The sequence below is a fragment of the Lasiodiplodia theobromae genome (genome assembly GCF_012971845.1).
Source record: "Lasiodiplodia theobromae strain AM2As chromosome Unknown scaffold_3, whole genome shotgun sequence".
Taxonomy (NCBI): domain Eukaryota; kingdom Fungi; phylum Ascomycota; class Dothideomycetes; order Botryosphaeriales; family Botryosphaeriaceae; genus Lasiodiplodia; species Lasiodiplodia theobromae.
In genome coordinates this window covers 964397-991791 of record NW_023336519.1, presented here as the reverse complement: position 1 = coordinate 991791, position 27395 = coordinate 964397, and the positions used below count along the sequence as shown (strand labels likewise).

General features: G+C 54.9%; 11 protein-coding genes across 11 annotated transcripts; 5 read left to right on the top strand and 6 right to left on the bottom strand.

Annotated features, from left to right (window-relative positions):
- Positions 1 to 886: 886 nt before the first annotated feature.
- Positions 887 to 1634, bottom strand: LTHEOB_1264 (uncharacterized protein; the record flags this gene model as incomplete). The annotated part of the gene is made up of 2 exons (XM_035509529.1): positions 887 to 954; positions 1001 to 1634. The coding sequence occupies 2 exons, from the start codon at positions 1632 to 1634 to the stop codon at positions 887 to 889; spliced, it is 702 nt and encodes a 233-aa protein (XP_035367611.1).
- Positions 1635 to 2092: 458 nt separating this feature from the next.
- On the top strand, positions 2093 to 5554 carry LTHEOB_1263 (Ram signaling pathway protein; the record flags this gene model as incomplete). The annotated part of the gene is made up of 5 exons (XM_035509518.1): positions 2093 to 2252; positions 2474 to 2705; positions 2935 to 3046; positions 3099 to 3445; positions 3502 to 5554. The coding sequence occupies 5 exons, from the start codon at positions 2093 to 2095 to the stop codon at positions 5552 to 5554; spliced, it is 2904 nt and encodes a 967-aa protein (XP_035367610.1).
- A 990-nt stretch (positions 5555 to 6544) lies between these two features.
- Positions 6545 to 7267, bottom strand: LTHEOB_1262 (Btb poz domain containing protein; the record flags this gene model as incomplete). Its single annotated transcript, XM_035509507.1, has 2 exons — positions 6545 to 7175; positions 7230 to 7267. The coding sequence occupies 2 exons, from the start codon at positions 7265 to 7267 to the stop codon at positions 6545 to 6547; spliced, it is 669 nt and encodes a 222-aa protein (XP_035367609.1).
- An 816-nt stretch (positions 7268 to 8083) lies between these two features.
- On the top strand, positions 8084 to 8767 carry LTHEOB_1261 (Btb poz domain containing protein; the record flags this gene model as incomplete). The annotated part of the gene is made up of 2 exons (XM_035509496.1): positions 8084 to 8118; positions 8176 to 8767. The coding sequence occupies 2 exons, from the start codon at positions 8084 to 8086 to the stop codon at positions 8765 to 8767; spliced, it is 627 nt and encodes a 208-aa protein (XP_035367608.1).
- A 135-nt stretch (positions 8768 to 8902) lies between these two features.
- Positions 8903 to 9931, bottom strand: LTHEOB_1260 (uncharacterized protein; the record flags this gene model as incomplete). Its single annotated transcript, XM_035509485.1, has 1 exon — positions 8903 to 9931. The coding sequence occupies one exon, from the start codon at positions 9929 to 9931 to the stop codon at positions 8903 to 8905; it is 1029 nt and encodes a 342-aa protein (XP_035367607.1).
- Positions 9932 to 10490: 559 nt separating this feature from the next.
- On the top strand, positions 10491 to 11041 carry LTHEOB_1259 (40s ribosomal protein s23; the record flags this gene model as incomplete). Its single annotated transcript, XM_035509473.1, has 2 exons — positions 10491 to 10749; positions 10863 to 11041. 2 exons carry the CDS (start codon positions 10491 to 10493, stop codon positions 11039 to 11041), a joined length of 438 nt encoding a protein of 145 aa, XP_035367606.1.
- A 762-nt stretch (positions 11042 to 11803) lies between these two features.
- Positions 11804 to 12903, bottom strand: LTHEOB_1258 (KOW domain-containing protein; the record flags this gene model as incomplete). The annotated part of the gene is made up of 2 exons (XM_035509462.1): positions 11804 to 12430; positions 12487 to 12903. The coding sequence occupies 2 exons, from the start codon at positions 12901 to 12903 to the stop codon at positions 11804 to 11806; spliced, it is 1044 nt and encodes a 347-aa protein (XP_035367605.1).
- A 329-nt stretch (positions 12904 to 13232) lies between these two features.
- On the top strand, positions 13233 to 15347 carry LTHEOB_1257 (uncharacterized protein; the record flags this gene model as incomplete). The annotated part of the gene is made up of 3 exons (XM_035509451.1): positions 13233 to 13358; positions 13414 to 14259; positions 14310 to 15347. 3 exons carry the CDS (start codon positions 13233 to 13235, stop codon positions 15345 to 15347), a joined length of 2010 nt encoding a protein of 669 aa, XP_035367604.1.
- Positions 15348 to 16038: 691 nt separating this feature from the next.
- On the bottom strand, positions 16039 to 17067 carry LTHEOB_1256 (UDP-n-acetylglucosamine transferase subunit alg14; the record flags this gene model as incomplete). Its single annotated transcript, XM_035509440.1, has 1 exon — positions 16039 to 17067. One exon carries the CDS (start codon positions 17065 to 17067, stop codon positions 16039 to 16041), a length of 1029 nt encoding a protein of 342 aa, XP_035367603.1.
- Positions 17068 to 19352: 2285 nt separating this feature from the next.
- On the bottom strand, positions 19353 to 20813 carry LTHEOB_1255 (Fumarate lyase; the record flags this gene model as incomplete). The annotated part of the gene is made up of 2 exons (XM_035509429.1): positions 19353 to 20704; positions 20762 to 20813. 2 exons carry the CDS (start codon positions 20811 to 20813, stop codon positions 19353 to 19355), a joined length of 1404 nt encoding a protein of 467 aa, XP_035367602.1.
- A 254-nt stretch (positions 20814 to 21067) lies between these two features.
- On the top strand, positions 21068 to 22030 carry LTHEOB_1254 (uncharacterized protein; the record flags this gene model as incomplete). Its single annotated transcript, XM_035509418.1, has 4 exons — positions 21068 to 21181; positions 21235 to 21510; positions 21562 to 21629; positions 21916 to 22030. 4 exons carry the CDS (start codon positions 21068 to 21070, stop codon positions 22028 to 22030), a joined length of 573 nt encoding a protein of 190 aa, XP_035367601.1.
- Between the last annotated feature and the right edge of the window lie 5365 nt (positions 22031 to 27395).

The window sequence follows — 27395 nt, the reverse complement described above, 5'->3', positions numbered from 1 at the left end:
GTGCATTGTACCTCACTTGCACAAGTCCAATCCAGAACCTCGAGTCAATGTCGCTCTACCTACGGATCCGTCTGCGTTCGCGTACATTCCGAACGATCAGCATTCGCAATTATAAAATGAACAACAGACGCGAAATTGCGCCGTCTAGCGTTCCACCATGGTCAAATTGCCAACGTGTGATGCAACGGTAAGTGTGTGGAGTCAGGGCGCAACTCCGAAACAGGTGGGGAAAGCAGTAGGTCGAGAACGTGTGGAAACCCCACACCAATTTTCATTAGCTCTCCGTCAATGCTCCTGCTTCACTTGTCCTGCGTCATTAACGGCTCTACAGCCCCCTCTCGCAGCCGATGGCTAGCGTGTATTTGTTTTTCGCTCATGTCATGGGTAGCTTCAGCTATTGTCCGGATAATAGCTCCAGCTTACCCATATGTGTTATTTTTCTGAGAAAGAGCTGAGGCATAGCTACGCCTGGGGCCTTACTATTCTTCATGCTGGTCGTCGGCTGCGATACCTCCCTTTATGCCGTTAAATCTCGAAACCGAGGAACACGTTCTATCTTGACGAGTGCATTTCCGTTTCAGTCCCCCTGTGACTACTTTCAGTGGCACTTTCTTTTCTTTTACATTCAGCCCCCTCTCTCTCTACCTCTCTCAAAGCAGAAATAAAATCAAACCATTGGTGTTGCCTAATCGCTGCTCTAAATCTTCATCTAGCAAAAGTACAGTGGGCGGAAGGGGTATCGAGTGTTAGAAATGACGAGCGGCCGTTCGCGGTATCCGCAGGTATCAGGTAATTTTTATTCTTCACGTCGCATCTTGTTCTTTATATTCATCCGAAGACCGCACGCAATCCGTTTCTTTTCGTCGCACCTTTAGTCAAAAGACCATCACCCCGTCTTCTCCGGGAGGCGGACTTTGAGAGTGCCTAGAAGGGCACGCAGAGCAGCGGTAGGTCCTGAAGGGGAGTTAGCTGAGATGGCTAGAGGCTGACAACACCATACCTCGTGGAAAAATGCCGCCGCACAGGCAATAGGCCATCTGACCCTTCTCATTGCTCATATACATGTCTGTTGCGCTTATTCCGAGTTCTTCCGAATCGTGGATGCGGCACATCGTGTCGCAACGATAGAGCGAGGCATCAGGCGGAGCTGGCTGGCCATAGGCTTCGAGGATAGCCTTCAGCTTGTTCTTCAAGAAGGGCTCTTCGAGACACGCCGCCGAGATGTTCGAGCCCTGCCCAAGCCTTGCTGGGGAGATGCAATCGGTAAGCTTGAGCGCGGCGAGTGGTTGTGCTGTCTGAAAATCGACGAGAAATACATCAGCAAAGGCTATTGCTGGCTTGAGTTCGGCGGTGTCTGTGATTGGCTGCAGAGGCTGGACGATCGAGTTGGAACGTGCCTGGCGTGCATGGACAAGCTGCTCTTCCAGAGCCGTTGTTTGCTGGAGAGAAGCGGTCTTGTGCCTCCTGAACTCGGCCTCAAGGTTCTCGATTCGGTCTAAAAGGGCGATAAGCTTGGCATCACGATATCTGCCCATGATCTCGGCCTCCTCCAACTTCTTCTCCATTAGCTGGAGCCTCGACTCCATTTCCTGCTGCTGGCGGTTGCCGAAAATGTAGCTATACAGGCGGCTCATGATGGAGCACTGAGAGGGTCTTTATGTGCGGTAGAATGGCGGACGTAGGCGTGGACGGCTGCGAGATAAGAGCAGAGATAACTGGAGCAAAGTAGACGGGTTGATGAGCGGGAAGAAGCTGCACTGCAATATGTGGGATGTTGCTGGCGGGCATGGAACCTCAGCGTACTTTGTGGAAGCCAAGGTGGAGGGTGAGGAGACCTGGTGATGACGGGAAGTATGGCGGAATGACAGCAGACGGGTCAGGCCTGTGAAATCACGTGTGTGACGTGGCTGTCGATTGTGGGCGATGGAGTTTCGCGCTGATACATGTGCTTCTTGCCTGTCCGGTATCCACCACTCACTCGGCGAGCATCCACGAGCAGCCACCGGCGCAGCGGCTCGGTAAGCTAAGGCGCTCGTCATCCGTCAGACACGCCAGGAACCACACCCTCTGCGGCCCAATTACGTCGTTCACCATGCCACCGGTACACGCACTCGACAACCGAAGCTTGAAGAAGTACGAGCACGAGCACAGAAGCGAGCAGATGGCGGACCGCGCCGGGCAATCAGGCGATCGGGCACAGCTGACTCTCGTCGAGATCTTCCGGGCGGCGTACAAGGAAGTGGGCGGCGCAGGTGAGTTGTTTCCCGGCCCAACGACGCCCATTGGATCTCGGCAGGTGGTGTGTCGTGGAGCGTTCTGCTTTGTGCATCCGGGGCTTCCCCTCGGCCCCTTGCCGCCAGTAACGGATCGCCGACCGGCCTCCCGCCTAGCCCGGTACCTGCAGCACACCTCATCCGCTCCCGCCATGCTTCCCCGTCATGCCCCTCGGAGAATGCCTTGACTACGCTCGCAGGCTCCGAACATGCCACCACGATGAGCGAAGATCGCCCTCCTCTCTCGGACGACGAGGTGGTCGCGCTCGTCCGCAAGACCATCGAGCAGGTTCGCGAGGACACCACCCGCCGCACCGAGCCCGACGTCGTCAAGGACCTCGCCCAGCCTGGCATCACCATTGATCTGGGCCACCATGGCATCCGCCGCTTGCCCGAGGAGGTTATCGACATTATCAAGGCCGATATCGAGAGGTGCGTCGCCGCCCTGAGCACCGCTTCAGCTGTCGCGCCAGGAGCCTGCCGGGGGAGAAGCCGATGACTGGCGCCAGAGCTTATGCTGCTCGCATTGCATGTGGCCCCGCTTGCGACTCAAGGCCGCTCTGCTGCGCTCATGCCGTCATCTCGAGCTTCTCTCTCTGCGCCCTGGATCGCTGTCGCACCCCCGCGCTGCAGAGCTCGTGAGGCTAACGCTGTGTCGCAGGCTCGCGCTTTCGCATAATTCGTTCAGCACCCTGCCCCTCCGCATGTCAGAATGCGCCCGCTTACGATACTTGAATGTTCGCTACAATGCTCTGCGCGAGTTCCCTCCGGCGGTACGTGGACTGAAGGGCCATATTGAGGAGTCACTGCTGAGCCTCGGTTTAGATTCTACAATTGCCGACGTTGGAGATTCTCGATGTCAGCAAGAACAAGATCAGGGAGATTCCCGACGAAATATCGAACCTCACGTCGCTGAAGGTTCTTGCTATTCAGCGGAACAGGATCGAGCGGCTTCCCGTATGCCTTGGTGATATCAGCAGTCTGCACATGCTGAAGCTTGACGGCAATCCCATTGTTTTCCCTCCGCCCGAGGTATGCAGCATCAAAGACAGGACACCGACCCCGTCGGGCGACAATGAGCGGGATGCTCTCATCACAACTCAGGTTAAAAGATACCTCCGCCAAGTTGCTACACGCGAACGCCTCAAAGTTGAGTCTGAGGGAGACTCAAGGTACGCGCCAGTAATGTTCATTCGAGCCGTTCTACATCTGTTAACATTGCGTCTAGTGAGAGCAACGTGGAAACACCTCGTCCGACCCGATCGAAAGGAGGCGGTGGTGGCGGCGGCGGCGGACGGTTTCCAGTCAAGCCTAGCATCAGCAGCTTGGACGCATTCGGAGACACGAAGCCTAAGTCCGACTCTCCCAGCAGTACTCCTGCGCCTCCCATCCCGGCTCGCTCCCATTATCGAGTTCAGTCACAGCAGAATGCGAGTATGCGCCGCCCTCCTGTTGGGCCCCTCACGTCAAACGGCAACGAGCGCAATCGCAGCCATAGTGAGGGGGCTGGGGCAGGAAGTATGCGCTCAAAGCGAATGGGAATGGTAACACGTAAGGCGACAACCGATCTTGCGCCGGTGAACGAAGGGCGGCCCAACGGTCCGGCGCACTCTCGCGGTTTCAGCCACGGCTCAGCTCTTTCTGAATTCCAAGGCAATGGCTTCCCTGGCTCTTCATCAAGCGGCGATCAATCCAGATCCAGACTCAATTCCATTCGCCCATTGTCGGACCTTGTGGAGCACAAGCCATGGTCCGGCGAGTACGATGATGCCGTCCAGGCATGCCGCCTATCCGCCGAGTCTGCCCTTGACTTTCTCGCTCCCACCGAAAGATTGTTGCGACGTGTCAACCTGCCAAGTCAGCACGCCCTCATGACCCAGTTTCAGAAAACACGAGCAAGCGCCTATGCCCTGTCTGAGCTGGTCAACCGCTACAACGCTTTGACAGAAGATCAAGAGGATGAGGCAGATTACCTGTTCAGCAAGCTGCTGGATGAAAGCGAAGCCTGCATGGATCTTCTGATTGACTTGGAAATTCAGATGCATGACTCGGAGGACGAAGTGGGTAGAGCAGTCAACGATCCCGGTGTTCGCAGCGCTTGGCGAGCGCAGATCAATGCGCAGTACATGGGTGCGGTGGAGGCTCGCAATGCTTGCGAGGTACTGGGCGTAGAGTTCGCAGAGCCCACCAAGACGGATTCCCGCTATGCCAGGTCGTCTACTACGCCAACTCAGACAATGCCAAACCCAGATCAGCGGCTACAGGCAACACAAGGGATGGGGTTCGAAACTAACGGCACCGCCAATGGGGTCTATGGCCTTACACCGCCAATGCATCCGAACGGCCGCACCAACACGCTGACTAGCATCGCATCGGCAGCTACCCCCCGCTCGGGCGAGTCCTTTGCTACCCTAGGCTCTGTCGCAATGTCGCGCACCAATACCATGAGAAGCATGGAAGATGCAGACGAAGAGCAGATCTTCGAACGCATCTGGCAGAAGCTCAGACACGCCTGCTCCTTCACCCTGCAGAACCTGCCGGTGTGCCACGAACGATTCGAGCAAGCATGCATCGCCGCGCGGGATGACGGTGAGCGTGGCCACATGGCGTACCCCAGATGGATGCGAGTCTTGGAGCGATCCACAGAAGCTCACCAAGCGGCAACGTCACTCAACGAGGTCCTCAAGACGATCAAATTGAGAGATGCGGAATTCCGCAACTCGCAGCGATTCTGGGAACTCTGTACAGCATGGGTCAAAGCGTGGAGTGACCTGGCCGTGGCGGTCAAGGGACTCGGACAGATGGGACAATTGCCCGAAGATATCAAGCAAGTCATGAAGCCTGTCCAGAAGGCTGTCAAGGAGGCGGGAGGCGCGATTACCGCCTCACCATGGAGCCACCTTGCTGTGCGCAACGAGTCTTCGGCAGTGTTCCCACCTCAATCGGCCCTGTCGATGCGTTCTTCCGACACTCGTCACCTGGGTCACAGTTTCAATGGCCTTAGCACATCTTCTATACCTGGCCCGATCAACACGTCCATTCCCACCAACGCCAACTACAATCACTCCGCTACTCCCTCATCTTCCATGGGTTTCGTTACGCCTGTGCCCGCTACTCCTCTGAGCGCTGCGCTTGGTGCAGCGGCACAGGCCACGGTGCCGAGTACACCTGGCCATGCACCGACTTCCACGCCTGTTGATCCCCCTATGACGGGTCGATTCGCTGGCAACGTCTTTGAGAGGGCTGACCGCCTCCTTCAACAAACGCAGCGCCGCATCTGATCCAGTTCAAAGAGCTACTAAGAGCCACTGCCCTAATATCCACATCTATGCGCATAGCCAAGTTCGCTAGCGCCTCGCGTAGGTTTGGAACAGGGCTAAACCATCTTAGCTGAGAGACGGACATCAATTCTCCCGCTTTCAACCCTCCTCTGTGAGTGAGATTACATAAGAGGTGACTGCATCTTCGAACAAGCGTACATTGCTGCTCTTTACTTGGTGGGAGAATATGATGAATGCAATGGGGCGTTTGCGGTCTTTGAGCAATTCCAGCTTTGCGATTCCACCATACAGTTTTGCGGTTTTCCATCTTGCATCAGCGAAAGGAGTTCGTACGGAGGGAATCGTCTGCAGCGGGCGGCGTCGAATTGTTGCTGGGTTTTCCATTTTATTTTCTGCTTTGGTTTTCGGGGGCGGTTCTGTAATCTCTTGCTCTCTGCAACAGTTAAGAGAGATTTCCTTTTTACTTTTCCTTAGTGCTTTTCACCACGATAGAGCATTAGCATATCGAAATCGAAATCAAGTGAATCTGGTCGTCTTGGGTTTGTGTGACCTCTATTTGCATTTCTGCAACATATCGTAGAGGTCGATGCTCGTTCTATGTGCTGCGCATCTAGTACTGATGAGAAACATTCTCCGCTGCCTTTTATCGGATAATTTTGGGTCATCTTCATGCAGACACAGTGGTTTGCAGAAAAATGAAGTTTTCCAATAATTTTTCACTTCAAATGCATATATTTACGTCTGGATGTGACTTTCTGCTTCTGAAACACATGCACATTCCGCCTGTTCACTTCAATTGTTTATACAGGAAGAGCAGAGTTTTCTTAGTGCCTGATAACACTGCAGGAGCGCCTCCCTGAAAATTGCTCAAGCCACTTTGCTTCACTTTTGTTCAGACCTTAAGCGTTTTGCTACCCTCCATGTCTTCATTGCTTCCCAAATCCCTCATATCCTCTAATCTCCTAATACGAGCTCTGAGAAAGTCAGTCCTTACTCGGATGCCCGAGATTGCACCTCTTCCATCTGCTCAGAATAGTGACCAAGACCATGTTCGAGTCCTCCATCGCCAATGTATGGGCGGTTCCCAAGTTTCTCCAACCATCTCATGAGGAAAGCCATCGGCAATTGCTCTCGAAGTTCTAGCTCTCTACTGTTGATGTAATCATGATAAGGTTTCCACCGAGAGCCGTAAAGATCCACAAGGAATTCGCAGAGTTTGCACCTAGGCGGGAGGCTCTCAAATGCTAAGATTATGGCATCGTAAGACGGCAAGTCATCCGTCATTTCTTCCGTGTAATGTCCATGGATACTTGCGATGACATCAAACCGCAATCTTGGGAAGTCATAGCGGTCTGCGAAGATATATCCCTCGATGAGCGTCAATTCTGCGAGGTCCTCATCGAGCTTGCCAGTGTAAAGCCACTCGACCAAGAAATCTTCGAATATTTTCGGTTCGGTCTCATCTAGTTCCACGACGTTGTCCTGGCTTTCCTTCCACCTTCCTTCCTCAAGGGCGGCCCGGAAGTACGGGGATTGCTTTGAGAGAACATCTTTATGGATCAGAAAGCGCTTTGCTTCAGAGCCAACCTTGAGCGTTACCAACGTCTCATGGGACATTTTGCTACGAAACAAAGGTTAGCGAATCTACTCTCGGGTGGCAGGTACAAATAATTACCCAAGATTGGGCCTGGCATTGTCCCACGGTGTCGTCATGTTGAGAGCGCTCCTTGTAGGCGGCAGGACGCGGAAGGCGACCCGCCGATGAGCTTGCGTAGCGTTTGCGCAAAATGAGTCGCAGAACTGAAGATGCGGAGTGACAGGATATGGATGAAATTTAGAAGTGATTGAACAAGGGTCTCCCCTTCACGTGAACAGCTGTTTGCCAGATGGAAGGGTCTACCTTACCTGACTGGTTTGACCGTCACGTGTCAAGAAGCTCATGGAAACGTCAAGATTCACCTTTAAACTGCATAACGGAGTGCATAAACATTGAGTCCGCCATCTCCAACGAATTCCACGTTATAATATTCTTGTGCAGTCAGTAGAAGCAAGTATTCAGACATAGATGTGAAATTAAAACTTGTACAGGCGTCCCAAGTGTGCCTCAGCTCCCTTCCCATGAAGCGCGGAATATAGTATTTTTCGTGTGGCCATAAAGGGATTGCATATAACGGCGCTTTGCGGTGGGCTGCTTCCCATGCTCTGCCGAAGATATTGCACTCTTCTTAGATGGGTACTTGAAACACGAGTCGGGAGAAATGTGCCTAAATTCCTTCGTGTTTCAGTACAAACACGGTCGAACCAGAGCTCCAGCCCTGTTGCCTAGGGGAAGCCCAGCTGGACACCATGCTATACTGTGTCACGTGCATGTAGCAGCTGTGGGTGCCTATATAACATCCTCCATGCCCTCCCGCTTCGTCCACCAAACACCCAAACACCAACCTTGCTCAACCAACAGTTTTGTTCGCAACCACCGCCACCCCGCCTAATTGGCCGCCTCTGAGGCGCGCTTTGCCGCTCACCTCGAACATGATGACATCCAGCGCTTGCAGGCCCGCAATCGGGTAAGCTCACCTCCGCCTCATCGCCCTGTCGGCAAAGCTTACGTTTAACTTTAATAGCCAAATGGAGCAAATCATCGTCACCCTGCAAGTTGGCTTATCTGAGACGACCTTCAACCTCCACAGAGGCATCCTCTCCGCCAGAGCCCCATCCTCCGCAGGGACCGACCCCGATAGTCCGTGGACAGAGACCCAGGAAAATGTGATGTCACTTCCCGATACGGAGCCGGGCATATTCGAGGCCTTTGTCATCGACTGGATGTACACGGGCAAGATTCAGAAACAGCCGGACTGGCTGCTGCTAGAGGGCTACATATTCGCTTCTCGCTATGAGGTCCCCGGTCTCCGCGACCATATCGTCCGCGATTTCTTTTCGGCTTACGTCTGGGGAGATCGAGTCAAGCTACCGGCATACCAACTTGTGTCTCGCGCATTCAGGACTTTGCCTCTTGAAAGCATGTTGTGCAAGCTCTTCTTGGAATTGTATGAGGTGGGCTGGTCATCGGATGCGGACGACGAGGACGCGGTGGAGGAGAGGGATAAATTGCCGGGAATTTTCGTTAGGGAACTGTTAGTCCGTCTTGGGCGTCGCGAAGGTCGACACGACAGCGTGGGATACTTGTCGGACTTCTTGGAGAGCTCTGACGAGTAGAGGGTTGAGATATGAGAAACTAGAGAAAGTCACAGACTTTCTAGCGAGGTCTTCAGCTCCAACTCATAGAGGTAGCTCGAGCCTCGTCCATCAATAAGACCAAACAAAATGAGTGTCGTTCATAGAACAGTGATATCATTTGCTCACGACACTCGCCGTATCAACGCTTTCCGCATCCCCCCAAATTTCTTTGCTTTCCTGCTCCACGCCCTTCATCGCCTTGGCCACCTCCTCCAGCTTAGCCACTACATCTAGCACTCCTGCATTCACCCGCTGAAAGTATCGGTCGTTCGCCTCCCGCCTCTTCCTCGCCAACTGAATGTCATTCTCCGTGTCCCGCTCCAGCTGACTCTTCGCGCTCGTCTCCGTCCCGCTTCTCGGCCGCGTACCGCCAGCAACAGCAGAAGCAGTAGCACCGCCAGCCACGCCAGCAGCGCCTCCTGCCCCCATTGCCGCCGCAACCGCCGCGGCGGGCCCCACGCTGCCTCCCATCAGCTTCTGCTCGCGGTCCATCTGCAGGACGTTGGCGGCGCTGAGCGGCCTGCTTCCGTGCAGACCGTTGTTCCGCAGCAGCTCGTCTTGCTCCGTCATCGTCCTGTCCTCCTCTTCGGCCTCGGAGCGCGCCCACGCCTGGGCCAGCGCGATCTGCGCGGTGCGTAGCTCGTCTAGCGCCTGCGAGTGGCCCGGCCGGAAGACGTGCGTGCCCGTCGTCGCGCTCAGCTCGACCTCCTCGAGCGTGTTCTGCATCTCCGCCCAGATGGCGTCGGTGCTGGGCTGGTCGTGCTGGCCTTGGTGGTGATGGTGGTGAGCGGCCTGGTCCATGGTCGAGATGTTGGCCTGGTGCAAGAGCGGGGATTGCAACGGTGGAGGCGCATCTTTCCAGGATACGCCTGGGCCTGCTGCGCCGCTGCTGCTGTTGCTGCGGTTCATGGCAGTGGCGCCGTTGCCGGCGCCGTCAGCGGCCGCTTCGGTGCGCTGGGAGCGCTGCCGTGACAGGGGATTGCCGCGCGCGCCGGGCGTCTTGCTCCCGGTGCCAGCTGCCGAGGTGGGCGGGATTATGGAGGTGTCTGAGGCATTGCGCGAGGGCGGGCCGATGAAGAGAGAGGGCGCTGGGAGGCGGTTGGCCTGGCTTGAGTTCCGCTTGACAGACGATTTTGAAGTCATGGTTTCCCGGGAGAAAATCGGACGATTTCGTCTTCTTCGAAAGATGTTTTCCAAATCTTCACGGGAGCAATTTATCGTTGCTTCGAAAGCTGGATGATGGTAATGGAGGTAATGGCAGGGTTGATCTAAAAATTTCAAGCAGACTGAGGTTGACAGATCAGGGCGGCAGAAAGGGCGTAGCCGGGATCAGCCAATTCATCTTAAAGTCATGTTTGATTGACTTTGCAGAATAACTACAAGTTGGGCGGCGCGAGGCAGCGGCGGAGGTTTGAAAGGGGAAGCGGGTGCCGGCGGGCAAGTTTTTCCGGAAAGCGAGTGCACGTGATCGCACAACTGCGGACGCCCGCGAACTTCAATTTTGGCCGACCCACTGCTCTTGCCGACGACATCGACGACCACCACCCAACCCTCCACCACCCATCCGCGATTCACCACATAAGTCGGTGCGTACGCCCTCTGCAGACCCCATTGCACGCCAGCGACACAATTTTCCCTGCCGCACGCCGGTTTCGTTTCCCGGAAGAAGCTCTATACTGACATTTTCGGCCGCGCAGCAACCATGGGCAAGGGAAAGCCGAGAGGACTCAACGCCGCGCGCAAGCTGCGCAACCACCGTCGTGAGGGACGTTGGGCCGACCTTCACTACAAGAAGCGCCTCCTCGGTACCGCCTACAAGTCGTCGCCGTTCGGTGGCTCCTCCCACGCCAAGGGCATCGTTCTTGAGAAGGTCGGTGTTGAGGCCAAGCAGCCCAACTCCGCCATTCGCAAGTGCGTTCGTGTCCAGCTCATCAAGAACGGCAAGAAGGTCACCGCTTTCGGTACGTCACAACCAATTCGCAGGAACTTGAGATGGAGTGGGGCTGGAACAGCAGCTTTGTCGAGCTGGGTGGCAATGGTCTGAATGCGGGCTGACATTTTACTTCCACAACAGTCCCCAACGACGGTTGCTTGAACTTCGTTGACGAGAACGACGAGGTCCTCCTTGCTGGTTTCGGTCGTAAGGGCAAGGCCAAGGGTGATATTCCCGGTGTCCGTTTCAAGGTCGTCAAGGTTTCCGGTGTCGGTCTTTCCGCTCTGTGGAAGGAGAAGAAGGAGAAGCCCAGGTCATAAGCGTGTGCGCCACCATCATCATCAAAACCGAAGGGACGGACCGTTTGTGTACTGCAGATCTGGGTGGGGCGGGGAGAAGCATTCGACGAAAGACAACCGGCGTGGATTTATTCGGATGGGTTTTCTTGCTTCTCACGGCGTGAGCTTGGAATGAACGGTTAGGCAGAAATTCCAACCGTCTTGCAAGCCCGAAAAGCTGCGTCCAAAAAACGAAATCAAGAGATATCAATGACCTGCGTTTGCTCTTCTGTTTCACCTAAAATGTTTTCGCCATCCTCGACGGAATCCGGTAACTGACTTACATGTCAGCTTGGTCTTTGGAAATTCCTTAGCATGTTCGCATGATCTGGATCATTTGTGGCATTGTCATGTGGTGGATCGTACCACCGATTTTGGAGTCAAAAATAGTACTCTTCCACTCCCGCAAAATGGTCTCTTTCCAGCTCTTGCAATGTTGGCTTCTCGCTACCATTAGGATGTTGACATAGCTGAACAAGAATAAATTCCTTGCCTAGCAATGTATGTGTTGGTGCGGTTGAACAGTTACGTGATTGGCGGACCCATGTGCGGATCAGCTCAGTCCACTTGATCTGTTATTTCCACAGCAGGGATGTTTCAATATGCACCGATGGTATAAAACGTGCATCAAAGGCACTGCTTGAAATATGTTGTACACTCGAGGAATGCCACAGGTTTCTCTGATCTGTACGATGAGACTCTAGAAGCACATCCATTTTTTTTTCACATGACCAGACATCACACTCATGCGTGGACTGTTGCCGCCTTCTTCGCCGCCTTGTGCGCAGCAACCATCTCTCCGATCCTGGCAAGGGCCTCGTCGGGCAGTGGTTGCCTACCCTTGGCCCTGTTCTCCGCCCTCTGTCTTGCGTGCAACTCCTTGAGCGGCGTGATCATCTTCTTCGCCAATAGTTCCTTCTGTTTCTCCGCCGCATCCTCCGCCTTCTTCTTCTCGACCCACTCAGGATCATGCCTGTCACGGAAGTAGCTGTACTTGTTACGCAGCTCATCCAAAACGGACGGTGGCATAGGCGGACGTAGTAACGTGGGAACAAAGGTCTCCTCCTCGCTCAGAATCCGGAGCGTGTCCGAAGCCTTGTCTTGGGGAGGAGGGGTTTCAAGCTTGGGGTAGGGCAGAGTAATATCGGTGCCAGGAACGATACGAGTGTAGACCTGGTCGCCGTCGTCGTCGAAGCCCGCCTTCTGCCGTACAACCTCATTGAGAACGACATCCCGCTTCTTGCCGGTCTTCTCATCTAGGAGAGCAAACACTAGACGGATGTCTGAAAATGGAATCTTGAGCTCGACAGTCCGGGTGGGCTTCTTGTCGCCCTCGTTCTCCCGCATATACTCGGGAATGAAGACATCTGCCTGTACACGAAATCATTAGTGCTTGTGCAGTGTGAAAATGAACTGCGGCAACATACCAGGTTCAAGTCCTTGACCTGCACTGTCTGGCTGTCTTCATCGACATGGCGAACTTCGCCAATTTTCCCTTTATCACGGCCCTTGAGAATGACAACACGGTCACCTTCGGCAAAAGGCGAGAGCTTTAGCCTGTGATCTGGGTGGACGTCAGGCAGCTGGGTCCGCCTCGAGTCGACGGTAGCGTACTTCTCCCTCATGTCGCCGATGTCTCTACGCGGGGCCAGCGGGCCCAGGAGCCAGTCCTCGCGGCGGCGCTTGCGAGCCTCGACGATGGTTTTGTTCCCCAGGGTCTTGACCGATTGCAGCTCTTTCCGAGCCTGTCTCTTGTCAAAGGCCTTGTCAAACTCGGTAGCCTTCTGGGCTTTGCGAGCGGCCTGGCGCTTGGCCATTGCCGTCCGCTGGATGACCTTCTGCATGGTTCCGGGGGTGGAGCTGGTATGGTGCGTGCGGCGGTGGTGCGGAGATGAAGTGGTGAAAGCCGGGTCTCGAGCGCGACGCGCGTGGACGGGGAGAGCGTCGCGGAGATGAATGGAGCACAATGGGAGGCCCAGACCAATTGTGCCGTTCACGGGCGCGTAACAAAGCGGACAAGGCGGGCGCTCCTTGGGTCGACACGCAGCGGTTGTCGTTGCAACGGGAACGGGCGATGGCGGCCGGACCTCGAATTTCTCGCGGGCGAGGGCGCGCGGCCGGCGTTGCTCGTCACATCACCTCCGAGCTCGAGCTCCCACCAAACATCAGCATCATGCCCATGCTACTCCGCCGCAACCTGACTTGCTTCTACTGCGGCGCAAAGTCTGAGCTGAAGCGAAGCCCGCAGATACGCCAGTTTGACTGCAAGGAGTGCGAAGCCACCAACTATCTGGACGAGGTCCGTCTCGCGCATGCATCTTGGAAAAGAACCATGGCTGACACAAAGACTGCAGAATGGCGAGATAACAGATCCCCCGGTCGCCGAGTCCACACAGCCTGCAAGATTCGCCCACTATGTTCCTGCCCGCTCACCGTCTCCAAATCTATCTGCGCCGGACCACAGCCTCTTCTGCGCAACCTGCCTGAAGAACCAGCATCTTCTCACCCAGACTCTGGCAGCCTATCTACCACCGCCCTCTGATCCCAACTATAAGGCCTTCGAGCTCTCCTATCCTGAATACCGCCGCAACCTTGAACGCCGCTACCCCCAAGTCTGCGCCGACTGTGCCCCACGTGTGCGCGAGCGCATCAACGCTGCCGGATATGCTGCTAAGACGGACTACCTGAAGCGCCTGTTAGACCGTCCGCGGCGGGAGACTGACAAGAGGTACTGGACAGGCCCTACGTGGCAGAGCATCTTCGTATACTGGGCCGGCTGGTTTTGGTGGATCAGCATTGTCATCCATTTTCTTTGGAGTCTTCTGGGCGCATACGCCATAAAGGGCAGGCTCGGCGCCGGAAGAGACGCGCAGTATGCCCAAAATGTAGTCGTTTGCGCCAAGCAGGCTTGGAAGTACGATATGGTTCAGTCGGATTGCCTGACGACTTTCGCCGGGGAAATGAGGTTTTCTCTGGTATCCATGGCGGCGACATTCTGGTGGAACAACAAATTGCACGCGAAGATGAAGGGATGGACCGGTGGCAGACTTCTGGGACTAAGGGATCACCTCTTGGTGCAGGTGTTGGTAATAGCTCTGAGGGCGGGGAGCTACTGGCTTTTACGTGATCCTACCGCCACTCGACTTCCCATGCAAGCTTACAGGGGCGCACACGCCTTTATTGCATGCGTCCTTTTTGCCGTAAGTTCCTTGACAACTCGGAGTCACATTCAGTCCTAACACTGGAATAGTCGACTATCTACTCTTCTGTCGTTGTAAAGGTGGACCGAACGCCCCTGTTTCCCAAGAAGAAAGAGGAGGAAGTCCCTTTGGTGGAGGAGCCGCTGGAAGAAAGCCCTCAGAAACCCAATCCTCTCTACAATTCTGCTCAAAGACAGGCCTTCCAAACCCAATCACCAGCATACGTCAAACCATTTCCGATCAACAACCTTGCACAGCCCCTCAGGATGCCTGAAGAGCCTCCTTCTCCCACTCCGTCATTCTCGACGCGCTACACAGCTTTCACTACCGAAGCCACGACACGCCCTTATGACGAAGACGAAGATACGATGGAATGGACCCCCACTCGTCCCTCCCAGACAACATACTACGACCTCCGGCCTCGAAACAACCCCATAGCCCAGCGACAATCGCAACAACTGCAACAGCTCATGAACTCTTCCAGAAACGAGCCTTCTCCTTTCCGCGGAACCCTCCCCCCTGCGCCCATCGCCCCCGCTCACAAGCTCCGCAACCCGCCAAACCAACCCACGTTCAGGAAAACCCCGCTCACCAAACAGAAGGACTTCTTCTCCAAGATCATGGGTTCGACGGCCAGCGCAACGACCAACGCCAGCCCAGTCAAGCGACAGGGCAACCGGATCTACTACGACGACGGCACCTCGATCGCCGAGACGGACGTGGACCCGCGCTTCGCCAACATGACGCCCCAGCAGCTGCAAAGGCACCGCATCGACATGGAGTTCGCCGAACCCAAGCTCAACCTGCCGCCGCCGAACGCCGTCGACACGGGGCTGGAGGCCATGTTCGACACCGTCTTCAGCATCCGCGACGAGCCGGAGGAGGTGCAGCGCCAGCGCGCCGAGGAGCGCGAGCAGGGCAAGGGCGGCATCGTCGACGAGTTTTGGGACACCCCGACGCCGCCGTGGGTCGCGGGACTGCTGTCTGTTGCGTTTGCGGCGCCGTTCGCGTGGATGGGCGTCCGCTGGGCGTGGGGTTGGGTGAAGGGAATGATTTTTGGTGGTGTCGGGGAGGGAGTTGTTGCGTGAGGTATCCAATTTGGTGGATGAATGAAGAAATGAAAAGGAAGACGGTGGTGTACGAGAATGGCGATTGCTTTTTTTACTTTTTGGTGTATTAAAAATTGGGAGATGGAGCTTCCGGGACGGGGAAATTGGCGCTGCCTAGGGAGTCGTTTCTATGATTGCCGCCTTTTCTCACTTTAGGCTTCATTCCACACACACACGAACAGACTGGAAGGTGGCTGATGATGTCCTTAGTCCGGTTCCTTTCTTTTCTTCTTTGCTTCTTGGTCTTGCTAGAATACCCTCAGCGTCTTTCAGTAGTACTGCTCACCTACAGCAATTGAATAGTAGGCAAATTGTTTGCAATTCCCCTTCATGCTTTTCTGCTCCTGTTTCTTGTCACGTACGTAGTCGTGTCCCGCAATTGGGCGTCTAAGGGCTGGAGGCTCCTCATGATAGCTTGCATGGTGCATTGTGAGAAATCTATACTTGAACACGGGCTTCGATTGCCCATGAAGAACCGTCCGGGTATACATAGCTTTTATTCCTTCGCAGAACTCATGTACGCTTCAATGCAGTCATGGCTCCATGGATCCGCTTACTCTTTTCCTGCTGCGCAGGGGGCGAAAAGAAAAACACAAAACCTGGGCCCTCTAAAGCCATATGTCCGATATCAGAACGGAGAGACACCACATGAGGTTTACTCCACCCATTTTCAGACCAAAACCCCCAAAAACTCGGCCTTCCCACCCGTGCGCTCGACCAGGCCCTCCCACTGCACGACGAAGCGGTCGACGACGCGCAGCAGCAGGCGGCCGCTGAGGCTGAGGCGCGTGACGCGGGCCCAGCTCTCGACGTAGACGGTGCGCACGCGGCTGGTGCCCCTGCCGTCGCCGACGTCGGCGAAGCGGAGTAGCAGCGCGGTGAGGATGACGACGACGGCCGTGCCGGGGCCGTTGGTGAGGATCAGGTCGGGCGGGGCGGGGGTTTGCAGGATGGAGACGCAGGCGAGGAGGCAGCGCAGCGCGGAGAGTGGTGTTGTGAGGAGGGATTGGTGGATGGCGCGCGCGCGGGGGACGATGTGGAGGGTGTAGGTGCCGGGGTCGGGTGGTGTGTTGGAGGAGGAGGAGGAGGAGGAGGAGTGGATTGTCTTTTGCTCTGGGTTCGCGTCGCCGTTCAGGCCTTGCTCCTGTTCGTCCTCGGTGCTGTGCTGGCCGTTGTTCTTCTCCATCGCTGCATTGCTGTCATTCGTCTTTCCCTCCCCTTTCTCGTTCTTTCTCCTCTTTGCCGTAGCAACCTCCTCAAGCAGCTGCTCCTCGAATTCGCGCGCCCGCTCCGCGCTGAATCCGTCGCCCTCAGACACAACGTACGTGCGGTGCGACCAGCTGCGCAGGAAAGTCCGCGCATCCAGCTTTCGAAGCATGGCCATCATCTCTGCCGTGTGGCCGCCGCTGCCGAGCACGACGAGGAGACGCGTGGGGTCTTGTCGTTGCAATTGGTCCGTGTCGCCATCTTCATCTGCATCATCATCACCATCCCGCTCTCCGGCCGCGAGGAGAGATTCGGTTGCTGTGCTGGTGCCTGTGGAACCGGGGCGGCGGCGGGGCCGTGGCGGGGGCCGCAGAGGAGGTAGTAGGAAGATTATGCGTAGGGCGATGAAGGGAATAGAGAGGAAGGCGAGGATAATCAGTCCGTTGAAGAGAAGGAGGGACACCGGCGGCGGAGGTGCGTTTGCGAGTGCCATGACGGGGATGCCGCGAGGAAGAGGTAAGGAGGTGAGGTCTGTGGGTGATTGGAGGCGTCGAGCCTCAATGCATTGTGGGAGAGGAGGAAACGCGCTATCTTGGGCGAAAGAGGGCGTTTGTGGAGCTTGGTGCGGAGGGAGCTGGTCTCGAGCTGTGGGAAAAGTGTCGGAGTTTGGACGCGCGAGTCATGCAAAGTCCGCTGTTGTTTGATAGGTGCTGGTATGCTCCACGACCTCGTCTCTTCTGTTTTCTTCTCCTGCGAAGAAATAGCGAAGATAATAATAGCAGCAATTGGTTAGAAAAGAGGGTGATTCAAACGTTAATATATTTGTGAGTGAAAGTTCAAGTTATGAGCAAGTGTTGTTCAGACAAATCGGTATGCGTTCTATCGACCTTACTTACACCACAATAAGAGCTCTAAGGATTCATATCATTCTATAGCCGAATGCGATTCTGTTGCGCACAGCTTCATATATTACTGTAATCCATTTCAAAGGATATTAATTATAAGAGTACTCTTAATTCTCACTATCAATCGATCTACAAGTTAGTATGCGTCCAAGACTTATCCTGTGCAACTTCGTATTCGACAATCAGCGCAGCATCGCTCCAAACGTGTGTGTACGAGAACTAAACGGAATTAAGCATTTGGCCGGACGGGCGGAGTTGGGAACTCGGGTTCGCTTGTTCGGGTACACTAATGGGAATCCTATGCAGTGGTCATTGGCTTCCACGGATTTCCAGCAAGCATATCTGAAGATGGTAGATGCATTTGTAACTTGCTCATTGTGACCCATGTCTCAGCCCTCATGTATCTTGACAGACTGCACTCCTCAGTGACCATCGACCCGTGGATTGCTGCAGCTAAAACATCTAGACAAATGTATTACCACGGATTCGTTGGGTGTCTTGCACGCCGTAGGACAACTCGTACAATGGAAGCCAAGAATCCCACATACGTCTACCACCACAAGCTTACAACTGACTACTAAACGAGAATATTGTTCCAGCCCCGCCGTCGAACCGAGTTCTGTGAGTGAATGTTGTGCGAAGAGGATGATGCCAAGAGACTCGGGAGGGGGAACCCAGCCACCACCACCAATGCTCAGCTCGGGGCGCAGCCCCTCACGCCCCGTTATTGGCTACCTCGCACCACATTCCGAGCGCGCTTACTGCATTAAGGTAACGACACCTGCGCCGCAGAAGCCTGAAAATAGAGTCAGTCCAACAGGGCTGAGCGGGACCGAATTTCTACTCATTGCTTTAAAGATGCCGCTTCTGCTCTAGATGTAACTCACCAAGCAGAATTTCAGCATTAAATCTTCCCAGTATCGTTTTAATAATTTCCTCTTTCGTCTATGTGCTATTAGACCAAATCATCATTAAGGCCAAGAGTCAGCTTCGACGACACCACTACAAATCGGGACCTCCGCTCAGAAAGTCAGATCGCGGTTACGCCTAGGGATTGAAGTCATCGTGGGCCGCCGACTTTGCGATATAGACGCGCTGTACATCTCGCGTCGGATTTCCACTGAAGAGGAGAGAGAAAGGCTGTGAGCAAGGAAAACAAAGCCTGTTTAGAACGGCATCGAACGTGAGAAACCCATCAAAACAATGGAAACGACACGGCCATCAACATCGACTTTTCAGTTACCCGGAGCCATCAAGTGGTATGTACTTTGTCATCGTCGCTTTCCTGTGCTGAGTAGATAAAGCTGAAGGGCTTGTAAAAGACAAACTACTCACCACAATATATAGGATCCTTCGCCTGGCAAGCACTGCTCCTCCAGTTTCTGTGTTGGCTTCGCCTGGCTTCATCCATCCGGACGAGGTGCCAATGACGCCGATGACTTCTGGTTTTGACGTCAGTGGCCATGTTCGTTGGGATGGGTACAGATGATAATGCGTTTATGATGACGTTGAGGAGTCTTTAACTACAGACACGGGATATGTATGGCGTAATACCCAAGTTGCTGAAGCTTGCGGACAGATAGTAAGGGATTTGGGATAATGGCAAGGGTTTGCAGTACTGTCCTAGGCGTTAAACATGACGGAAGCAAGGGTATTATTTATTCACACATTCGGAATCCTGAAACCCTTCAATTCTATCCAATAGGCTCGTCTAGCTCTTTTTTCTCCTGCTAGAACCTCACTCTTTTTTATGTTTTCCCACGCTGTTGAACATACAAGAAATATGGCTTCCGGTCGTAAAAGCATCCTAACATAAAACACATGAATACATAAGCCCTCCCCGAAGGCCGGGATAAGAAATAACGAAACCCATTTAGTTGCCCTCAATCATCTTCCTAATGTTGGAGATTTGGTCCAAGACAGAGGACTTGCTAGTGCCACCCTTGGTGGCGCGCATCTCAACGCTCTTCTCGTAGTCGAAAGACTCAACGATGTCACGCTCGAAGCGGGAGTCGACGGCCTGCAGCTGCTCGAAAGAAAGCTGGTCCATGGGGATGCCCTCCTTCTCGGCCAGAGCAACGACACGGCCGGAGATGTGGTGAGTCTCACGGAAGGGAACACCCTTGCGGACAAGGTAATCAGCAAGATCGGTGGCCAGCATATCAGGGGTCAAAGCAGCGCGCATCTTCTCAGGGACAATGTCGAGAGTGGAGATGACGCCGGTAGCGATCTGGATGCTGTCGGCAACCGTCTTGACGTGGTCGAGCAGCGGCTCGACGCTCTCCTGGAGGTCCTTGTTGTAAGTGGAGGGGATGCCCTTAATGGTCATCATCAGGCCGGCCATCTGGCCGAAGGCGCGGCCGGACTTGCCGCGCAGCAGCTCGAGACTGTCAGGGTTCTTCTTCTGCGGCATCAGCGAGCTACCAGTGCTGTAGGCGTCGGCCAGCTTGACGAAGCCGAACTCAGCACTGCTGTAGATGATCAAATCTTCAGCCCAGCGGCTCATGTGCAGCATCAGAGTGCTGCCCCACTGCATGGCCTCAAGGCCGAAGTCACGGTCGGCAACGCCGGCCATGCTGTTGTACAAGACCTCGTCGAAACCGAGCTCCTGGGCCAGGGCATCACGGTCGATGCCGAAGGGGTTGCCAGCCAGGGCACCGCAGCCAAGCGGGCAGCGGTTGACGCGGCGGATGGTCTCACGCAGGCGCTGGAGGTCGGTAGCAAAAGCAAGGCCGTAGCTCAGCATCCAGTGGCTCCAGCGGATGGGCTGGGCGCGCTGCAGGTGGGTGTAGCCGGGCATGACGGGGTCGATCTCCTTCTCGGCGCGGGCAGCGACGACCTTGAGGAACTCGATGAGGTAGCCTTCGATCTCGCGCAGCTTCTCGCGCAGCCACATGCGGATGTCGGTGGCGACCTGGTCGTTGCGGCTGCGGCCGGTGTGGAGCTTGCCGGCGATGTTGGTGCCGATGATCTCGCCCAGGCGACGCTCATTAGCAGTGTGGATGTCCTCGTCGACGCCGGGCTTGATGTCGAAGGTGCCGCTCTCCCACTCCTGCTTGACCTGCTGGAAGCCCTTCTCAATGGCCTGGAACTCGTCGTCGGTCAAGATGCCCAGCTTGGTGTTCTGGCGGGCGTAGGCAATGGAGCCGGCAATGTCCTGGGCGTAGAAGTTGCGGTCGTAGTAGATGGACTCGTTGTAGGCGACCATCAGCGGGTCGAGGCCGCCTGTTGGGCTTGATCAGGACGTGGACGGGAGCTTGGAGCGTGCCAATGGCGCGTTACCTGTGAAGCGGCCGCCCCAGAGCATCGTCTTGCTGGGCTTGTTCTCGGCCATGGTGGGCAATGTGTGTGGGAAAGTAGAATTGGAAGGGCTCCGAGCGATTGCAAGCAGAAAAAGCAGCTGGCTGTGAGTCAATGCGGTTACAGGCGGGGCGTGGATTGGGTTGAGCACAGGCTCTGTGCGAATCACCGACTTCGCAATCAAAATGATTTTTATCGATAAGAAGGCTCCGCTATTTAGCCGAGCGCCCCGAGCTCAAGCTTCCCCAGGTGACGCAACCCTGAATCTCCCTCCCTCCCGCAAGCACCATGGCCGCGCTGCAGAACGTCTGGCACCACCGCCGTGTGGCCGATGCCCAGGCGAAGGCCTGCTGGATATGCTTCAAGCCCTCGTCCAGCGTGCTGATCACCCCGGACAACAAGGTCAGCACGCCGCCAATCCACCCTCCGCCCGGCCTCCAGCTGAAGCGTGCAAGGACTTCTTTTACATATGCCCCGGCCACTTGAAGGACCGCGGCTTCTGCGAGCCCGAGGCCGACGAGGCTGCCGCGCTCGCCGAGAAGAAGAAGAAGGAAGACATGGACCGCGAGATCCAGAAGATCAAGGAGGAATACGAAGAGAAGCAGCGTCGCAAGAAGGAGCGCCGCAAAGAGAAGGACGCAGACAAGGCCAAGGACAAGGAGAAGGACAAAGAGGAAAAGAAAGACGAGGAGGAGCAGGACAAGAAGGACGAAAAGGAGCGAGACGACAAGGTAAGCCGCCGGGCCACACCACAACCTTCGATATGGCTAACCTTCGCCCAGATCAAGGCCCTGTCCAACCCGGACCAGGCCAAAACTGACGACGGCCCGCGCATCTTTACCCTCCACAAGTACGTCCATGTTCCGTCACTTAACCGACGTTTTCCAATTTGCCGGGCACGACGACGCGCATCTTTACCGCGCTGGCCACACTGCCCGTCCGGAACGCTGCTTCCGCTCGGTTTCGGATGCAAAAAGTCACTGTCGAGTCATGGTGAACATGCATGCGCATGGGACCCATCCGCACCCGCGTCCCCCCGCTGTGTATTTGTTTCTTTTTTTCTGTGGGGCAGACTGTTTGACGCGGGTCGATAAGGCTGTTGTTGTCAGCACAAAGCATGACTAATGCCCTCCCAGGAACTTCCACCAGATGCGCATCAAGCGCATTCGCGACGCCGACGCTGCTCGGAGAAACAGAGACCGGCTCGCGAACCCGTCGACGTTCCCTTCGGTCCCCACCGGGGATCTGTGAGGGCAGCACAATCTCACACGGCGTCCATGTTGCAGCATCGCCCAGCATCCTCATTGCACTCCCACGATACCCGGCTGACTCGTCGCAAACATCCCAATCCATTGCGGGCTGCCCGCTAGCGGCTTTCTGGCGCACATCCTGCCCGATGCCGCTAAGCCCTAGGACATTCTAGTGAGGTGTAAGATGCAGTCAGCACTTAGCGAGTGACACGAGGCGCGCTGCTGACGGCAGGGTGCACAACACCTCTGTGGCGTCTGCTCCGCCCGTCCTCGAGCCAGCCCGCGCACCATCCCGCTCGAAGGATCTGGAGAAGGCCAGCGACGAGGCAACCGCAAGGATGAAGGATCCCAAGGCCATAGTAATTTCGACCTATGATCACCAATTCTCCACATTTGCTTATTCACAGCATGGCTTCTCCCAGAAGATCTTCAGCCCTGTGCTAGCCTGCCAATCTGACTGCCGGCCACGCTGGCCCAGCCCCGCAGATATTGCAAGCCTGGATCGCGCACTAGACCGCGGCATCGACCTGTCTGCAGCCAGCCATGAAATGCTCCCGCCCTTCCGAATGCTACCACTCTTTTCATGCTTGTTGTCGTTATTGGCCCCTCCAACGTCGGCCGTCTCTCCGTCACTGAACACCAGCTTTGCTTTTTTTGCACTCCCCAGACACCCTGCCACGCGCCTTGCACGCTTTCTGGTATAGACCAGCATCTCACGCCTCTTGGCGTCCCTCGAGCATTTCTTGATGATCCCCCCACGCATGCACACTCCTCATCTTCGTGTGCTTACCGTGCTGGATGGCTCCACATCATGTTGCTGTAACTCGACCATTTGGGTCCCTTCCGTGTCTCGTATTTACCATCCGTGCATGCTGAACCTCCCTAGTGTTTTGGAATTCCCTGCCGCATTGTACGCCTCTGTACTCACAACAAAGGTTTTACTTCCGCGCCCCGCAGCGGACGCCCTTTTCGAGAGCTTGATGTGGGACAACAGTATAACTCCGATTGGTGCTTGGCAACCTCCTCACCCTTTTTCCTCTTTTGTACTTCTTTTCGCGCATGCCGGCCGCGCAAAATACCGCTCAATCCCTGTGCAACGCCTGGGGGACTGCTTGTCTCTCCCACGTCTCCACCCCATCCCCAATTCCTACCCAAATACCCGGTACAAGGAAACCGCGTGTACTGGAACGGCGCGTATGCACGTGTTGTACGTACTTCCATCACCCTATCTAACGCCAACCATCACCACGCCGACGCAAACTCACTTTTGGTCTCATGACACCCATGCTCGTCATCGTCTCCGCTCTCTCGCTCACTCCATTTCGTTGCCCTTCCTGAACGCGTTTATGCGTGAATATTCTGCATCACTAAACCGTTTTTGCCGCATCCTCGTGCTACGTTATGTGGAGCCATGATTGTGCAATGGCCAGCCTGTCTGAAAGGTAGTCCGTAGCGCATGCATGTACGTCATTATGCAACCAGAAACCATCACGGGTGGGTACGTGGCAGGGTGGCATGAAGTGGGCAGACAGAATGTGCTCTTCTATGTCCATACCCTATGTCCGTCTTGGCTTGCATGTAGCTTTTGTAGGGCCTGCCCGAATTGGGAGGGTCAAATGAAACCCGTTGGGGAGGCGTGATGTGGCTGAGTCTTTGCTACCCCACTGTCAGTTGTGGGCTCTTTCTCTTCCCCTCCCCCCTCCTCCTTTTTCAGTTGTATGGATGCTCTCGGCATTTGTTTTGAATGCAAGCACCTCTTCTTAGTAAAGTGTTTGGCTGAGTAAATTTAAAAGATGTTAACGAAAAGTAGTCTTCTTAGGTATGCTAGCGCTTTATGATTCTTCGGAAAGAGGCACCCGTCTTATAAGTCTTTAAACCTTCTTAAACCAGGGTCGAACTAAATTGGCATGGAAAGAGAAAATAAATAGAGTGCGTTTCACTATGCTTACATCCTTGCTCAGACATAGAAAAATGTTTGAATTATAGATCGATAAACAGTAGTTAGTAAAAATTCCGACATGTATGCCGACGTTTATGATTCTTCCTTTGGCAGCAGGTCCACGAAGAGGGATGTGTCGTTGTCAGGTTGCACACAAAGAGATAAGTTTCAATTCACTACAGATAAAGAGCGCTCAATTGCATTTTCTCTTCATGTCTTGGAGCTTACATTTCCTATTGTTCGATACCATGAAGATAGAAGGGGGAAAAGGAGTTGACTACCGAAGTGGCAGGGCGCATCCGGCTCAGTACTGATCGAATGAAGTTGTAGCACAAAGCGAGCAACGTTTCCGAAAAGCATCACAGCGGGTTTGTCTCAGGGTCTGCGAGGAAGAAGATCTAGGATAGCGATATTCGCTTGTTTCGCTCCTTGCTGCATGGCGGACCCAAACATGATCGTGTTCGCATCTGGAGCAGCAGTAAGGCACCTCTGCATTGCCTCGGTGAAGTAAAACAGCGTGACTAATAGTCCTCCGCTACCGAACGCCACCTATCCGTCGTGGGGCCACGGATATATGCAGCTCGTATAGGCAGGGCTCGACAGATCGGAATTAGCAGCGGCAAAGCGGATGTATGTTTTACAGATCGTAGGAGCATATCGTGGGGGCCACGTAAGTAAGGGCAGGTCCAAGTCCCAAAAAACAAGGGGGGAATAAAAAAATAAAATGTGATTGGCCGAGGAGTCGAGAAACCGGGGGAGGGAAGGAATGTCAGCTGGGGAACCGTTGGGGGCCGAGAACGTTACGTACATACACACCATGTGTTTAGCCCCATTAACCCCGCGTCCATACAAGGCTAATTGGCCCCCATACCACAGGGCTGAGACAATTCGCCTTGTGGGGGCTATGGATGTCAAAGGTGGTAATTTCTTGTGCCTGACGCTATCTAACCCTTTTTTTTCTCCTGCTCTTTCTTGGCATCCCTGTACGTATATGCAATACACATGTACAAGGTAGACGGCAGTTGCAGAAGAAAGAGGAAATAAGACGGAGGAATAGGGCTTTGTAGATAAGAAAGCATGACGGAATGGAATCTATTTGTCAAGCAATAAATGGCGGGTTTGTGCGAGAATGGGCTGATCGGCGATGGTACAGTTCACGCATTACGTTGCTGTGGAGAGAAATTTGACCGGTGCGTTGGGCACGCATTTGCGGAGGATTGTTATGGATGTAGATTTTGCTCAGAGTACATGAGTATAAGCGCGTACGGAGATCCCGTCTTGGCGGCTCCTTCGTCCCGCAGGCTCACGTTCTCGGGATTGGTCGTGCATTTGAAAAGGTTTAGAAGGCGCTGCTTGAACGCGTAATCGACGTGTGAGGAGTGTGTGGATCCTGTGCAAAGGTAGGATGGGGATAAGGCGGAGGCAAGGCCTTGCGGATACGAGGATAAGCCTTTTGGATAGTGACGTGCCGCGACGAAGGGTCAATTCAGGCAGCCGCACGACCGCCAAGCTTCTCTCGTCATGGAAGAATGACATACATACGAGATGTGTTAGTGGTGCAGAAGCAGGTGATTGTTTAGCGCGAGGGCAAAAAAGAAAAGACAGCGCGCTAATCGCTTTTATCTGGGCGCTCATTGCTCGTGAAGTGGAGGGGTATTCTGGCGGTGAGCGCTTACTACATGGACTTAAAGATAGACCGGCATGACCAATGCCCGCCGGCTCAGCCCTTTCCCCGCCCTAACGACTCTGCCCACTCAACCCCATCCCGCGCTAGCATCGATCGCCGTTCGTCGAGTCTCGGCCAAGTCCGGCGCTGCGTTGATCGGGAAGGAGCCGTAAGGGAGGCCGGATCGTTGAAGAAAATCGAGGCGGTTGGAGATGGTTGAATCGGCAACGCCGAGGAGGGAGGTGAAATGGGGGCCGAAAAACGCCACGGTACCGTCCCTGCGTCAACGGACCTGTCCATCCAGAGGCCTGCGTCCAACTTTCGGCCGTGCAAGTTGAAGCGCAGTAGAAATGGACCACTCTGGGCGCCAAATCTCTGCACGAAGCCGGTTTCTGTTCCTCTCCGCAGTGTAACCTCGAACAACTACCCCGGACCCGGCTGCTCATCATCCTTCCTTCCCGCAACGGCTCGCCCACCCGGCGTCTTTCCCGTCTGCAGTGAGCCGGGATGTGGGCGTGTTCCGGCGGGCGCGGGAAGAGGCCCACGTTGACTGCGTGGCCGTCATCCAGAGCGGCCGACGAAGTGAAGCAGATGCTGTGGCGGATGTCTCAATCACTTCGCTGCTGAGGCAAGATTGATAATTCATTCCAGCATGCCGTATGACCAGAGTCACACGCAAGGCACATGCCGTTGCGGGACGCTTTAGAAGTATGACTGTGTGCGGGATGAGGCTGTACATATGCGGGACGATGATGCAGTGCGATTGAGCAGTAATCGGTGCCAGCATTGTATCGACCACACTTTTTCTTTCTTTCCCCTTTCAAAACACTGGAGTTGGAACGATGAGGCCATCGCCAAAACATGATCCGAAGATCCGGGCGGGGGCCGACGGAAGACATCCGGCGCAAAGAGTTGTCAAGGCATGAAATAGCTGGGAGCGGGCGCTGTGCAGTAGCGGCGGTGATCAACAGCAGGGCAGCAGGGAAAGAGCCCGCATCCCGTCCGTCTGACATACGGCGTTTTAGCGCTGGATCGCAGGTCAAACGTTCTAGTGAACAGCCGTGAGATAGTGTCTGAGTGATTGGTTCTGAGGATTCGACACCAAGTCTCCAATGGCACACTAGTTGTCGATCCAACGGCTCGCCTATCCAGGTTTTGGGATGCTGATCCGAATGGCACGCCTCATTGCTGGCCCTGAAGCTTTGTGAGGAGAGCATACCTAAGTGCCAAGAAGTGACGGGAGGATGGTCACTGTCTTCAGCAGGTGACGTCTGGCCAGATGGTCCTGGGCACGACGCATGCTGTGGCCAGTTCTTTTACCTCGCACGGTAAGAGGCACATAAAACGCCCGATCTGCCGTCACACAGTGCTCATCTGCATGCATCGTCTGCTCTCTAATTCCGCGTATCTGTATAGGGATTCATCGTCACTGGGTGATCTCAAGCAGCGTCAGCGAATACACAGTAAGACTGGACAGGAAGCCGCGCAGCACCCAAGAATCACAAGTGTGAGCGGAGTCCTCAGTCCCCAAAGCTTAGTGTCTAGCCTAATTACGCCCTGTGATTCGCGTGTGACGTGGATGTGCAAGCCATGAGAGATACAAGTAGTCGGCTGTCGGCCCGGCCAAGAGGAAGGCGTCAGCGTTGGCGTTGGACTGCAGGCTCAGATGGGTGGTGAGAATGATCTCGTGTGGAGGCAGGACGCGTGCTCCCAGAGGTCCAGCAGATGATAGGGAGGGCGTGGCGGAGATGAGCGGTCAGC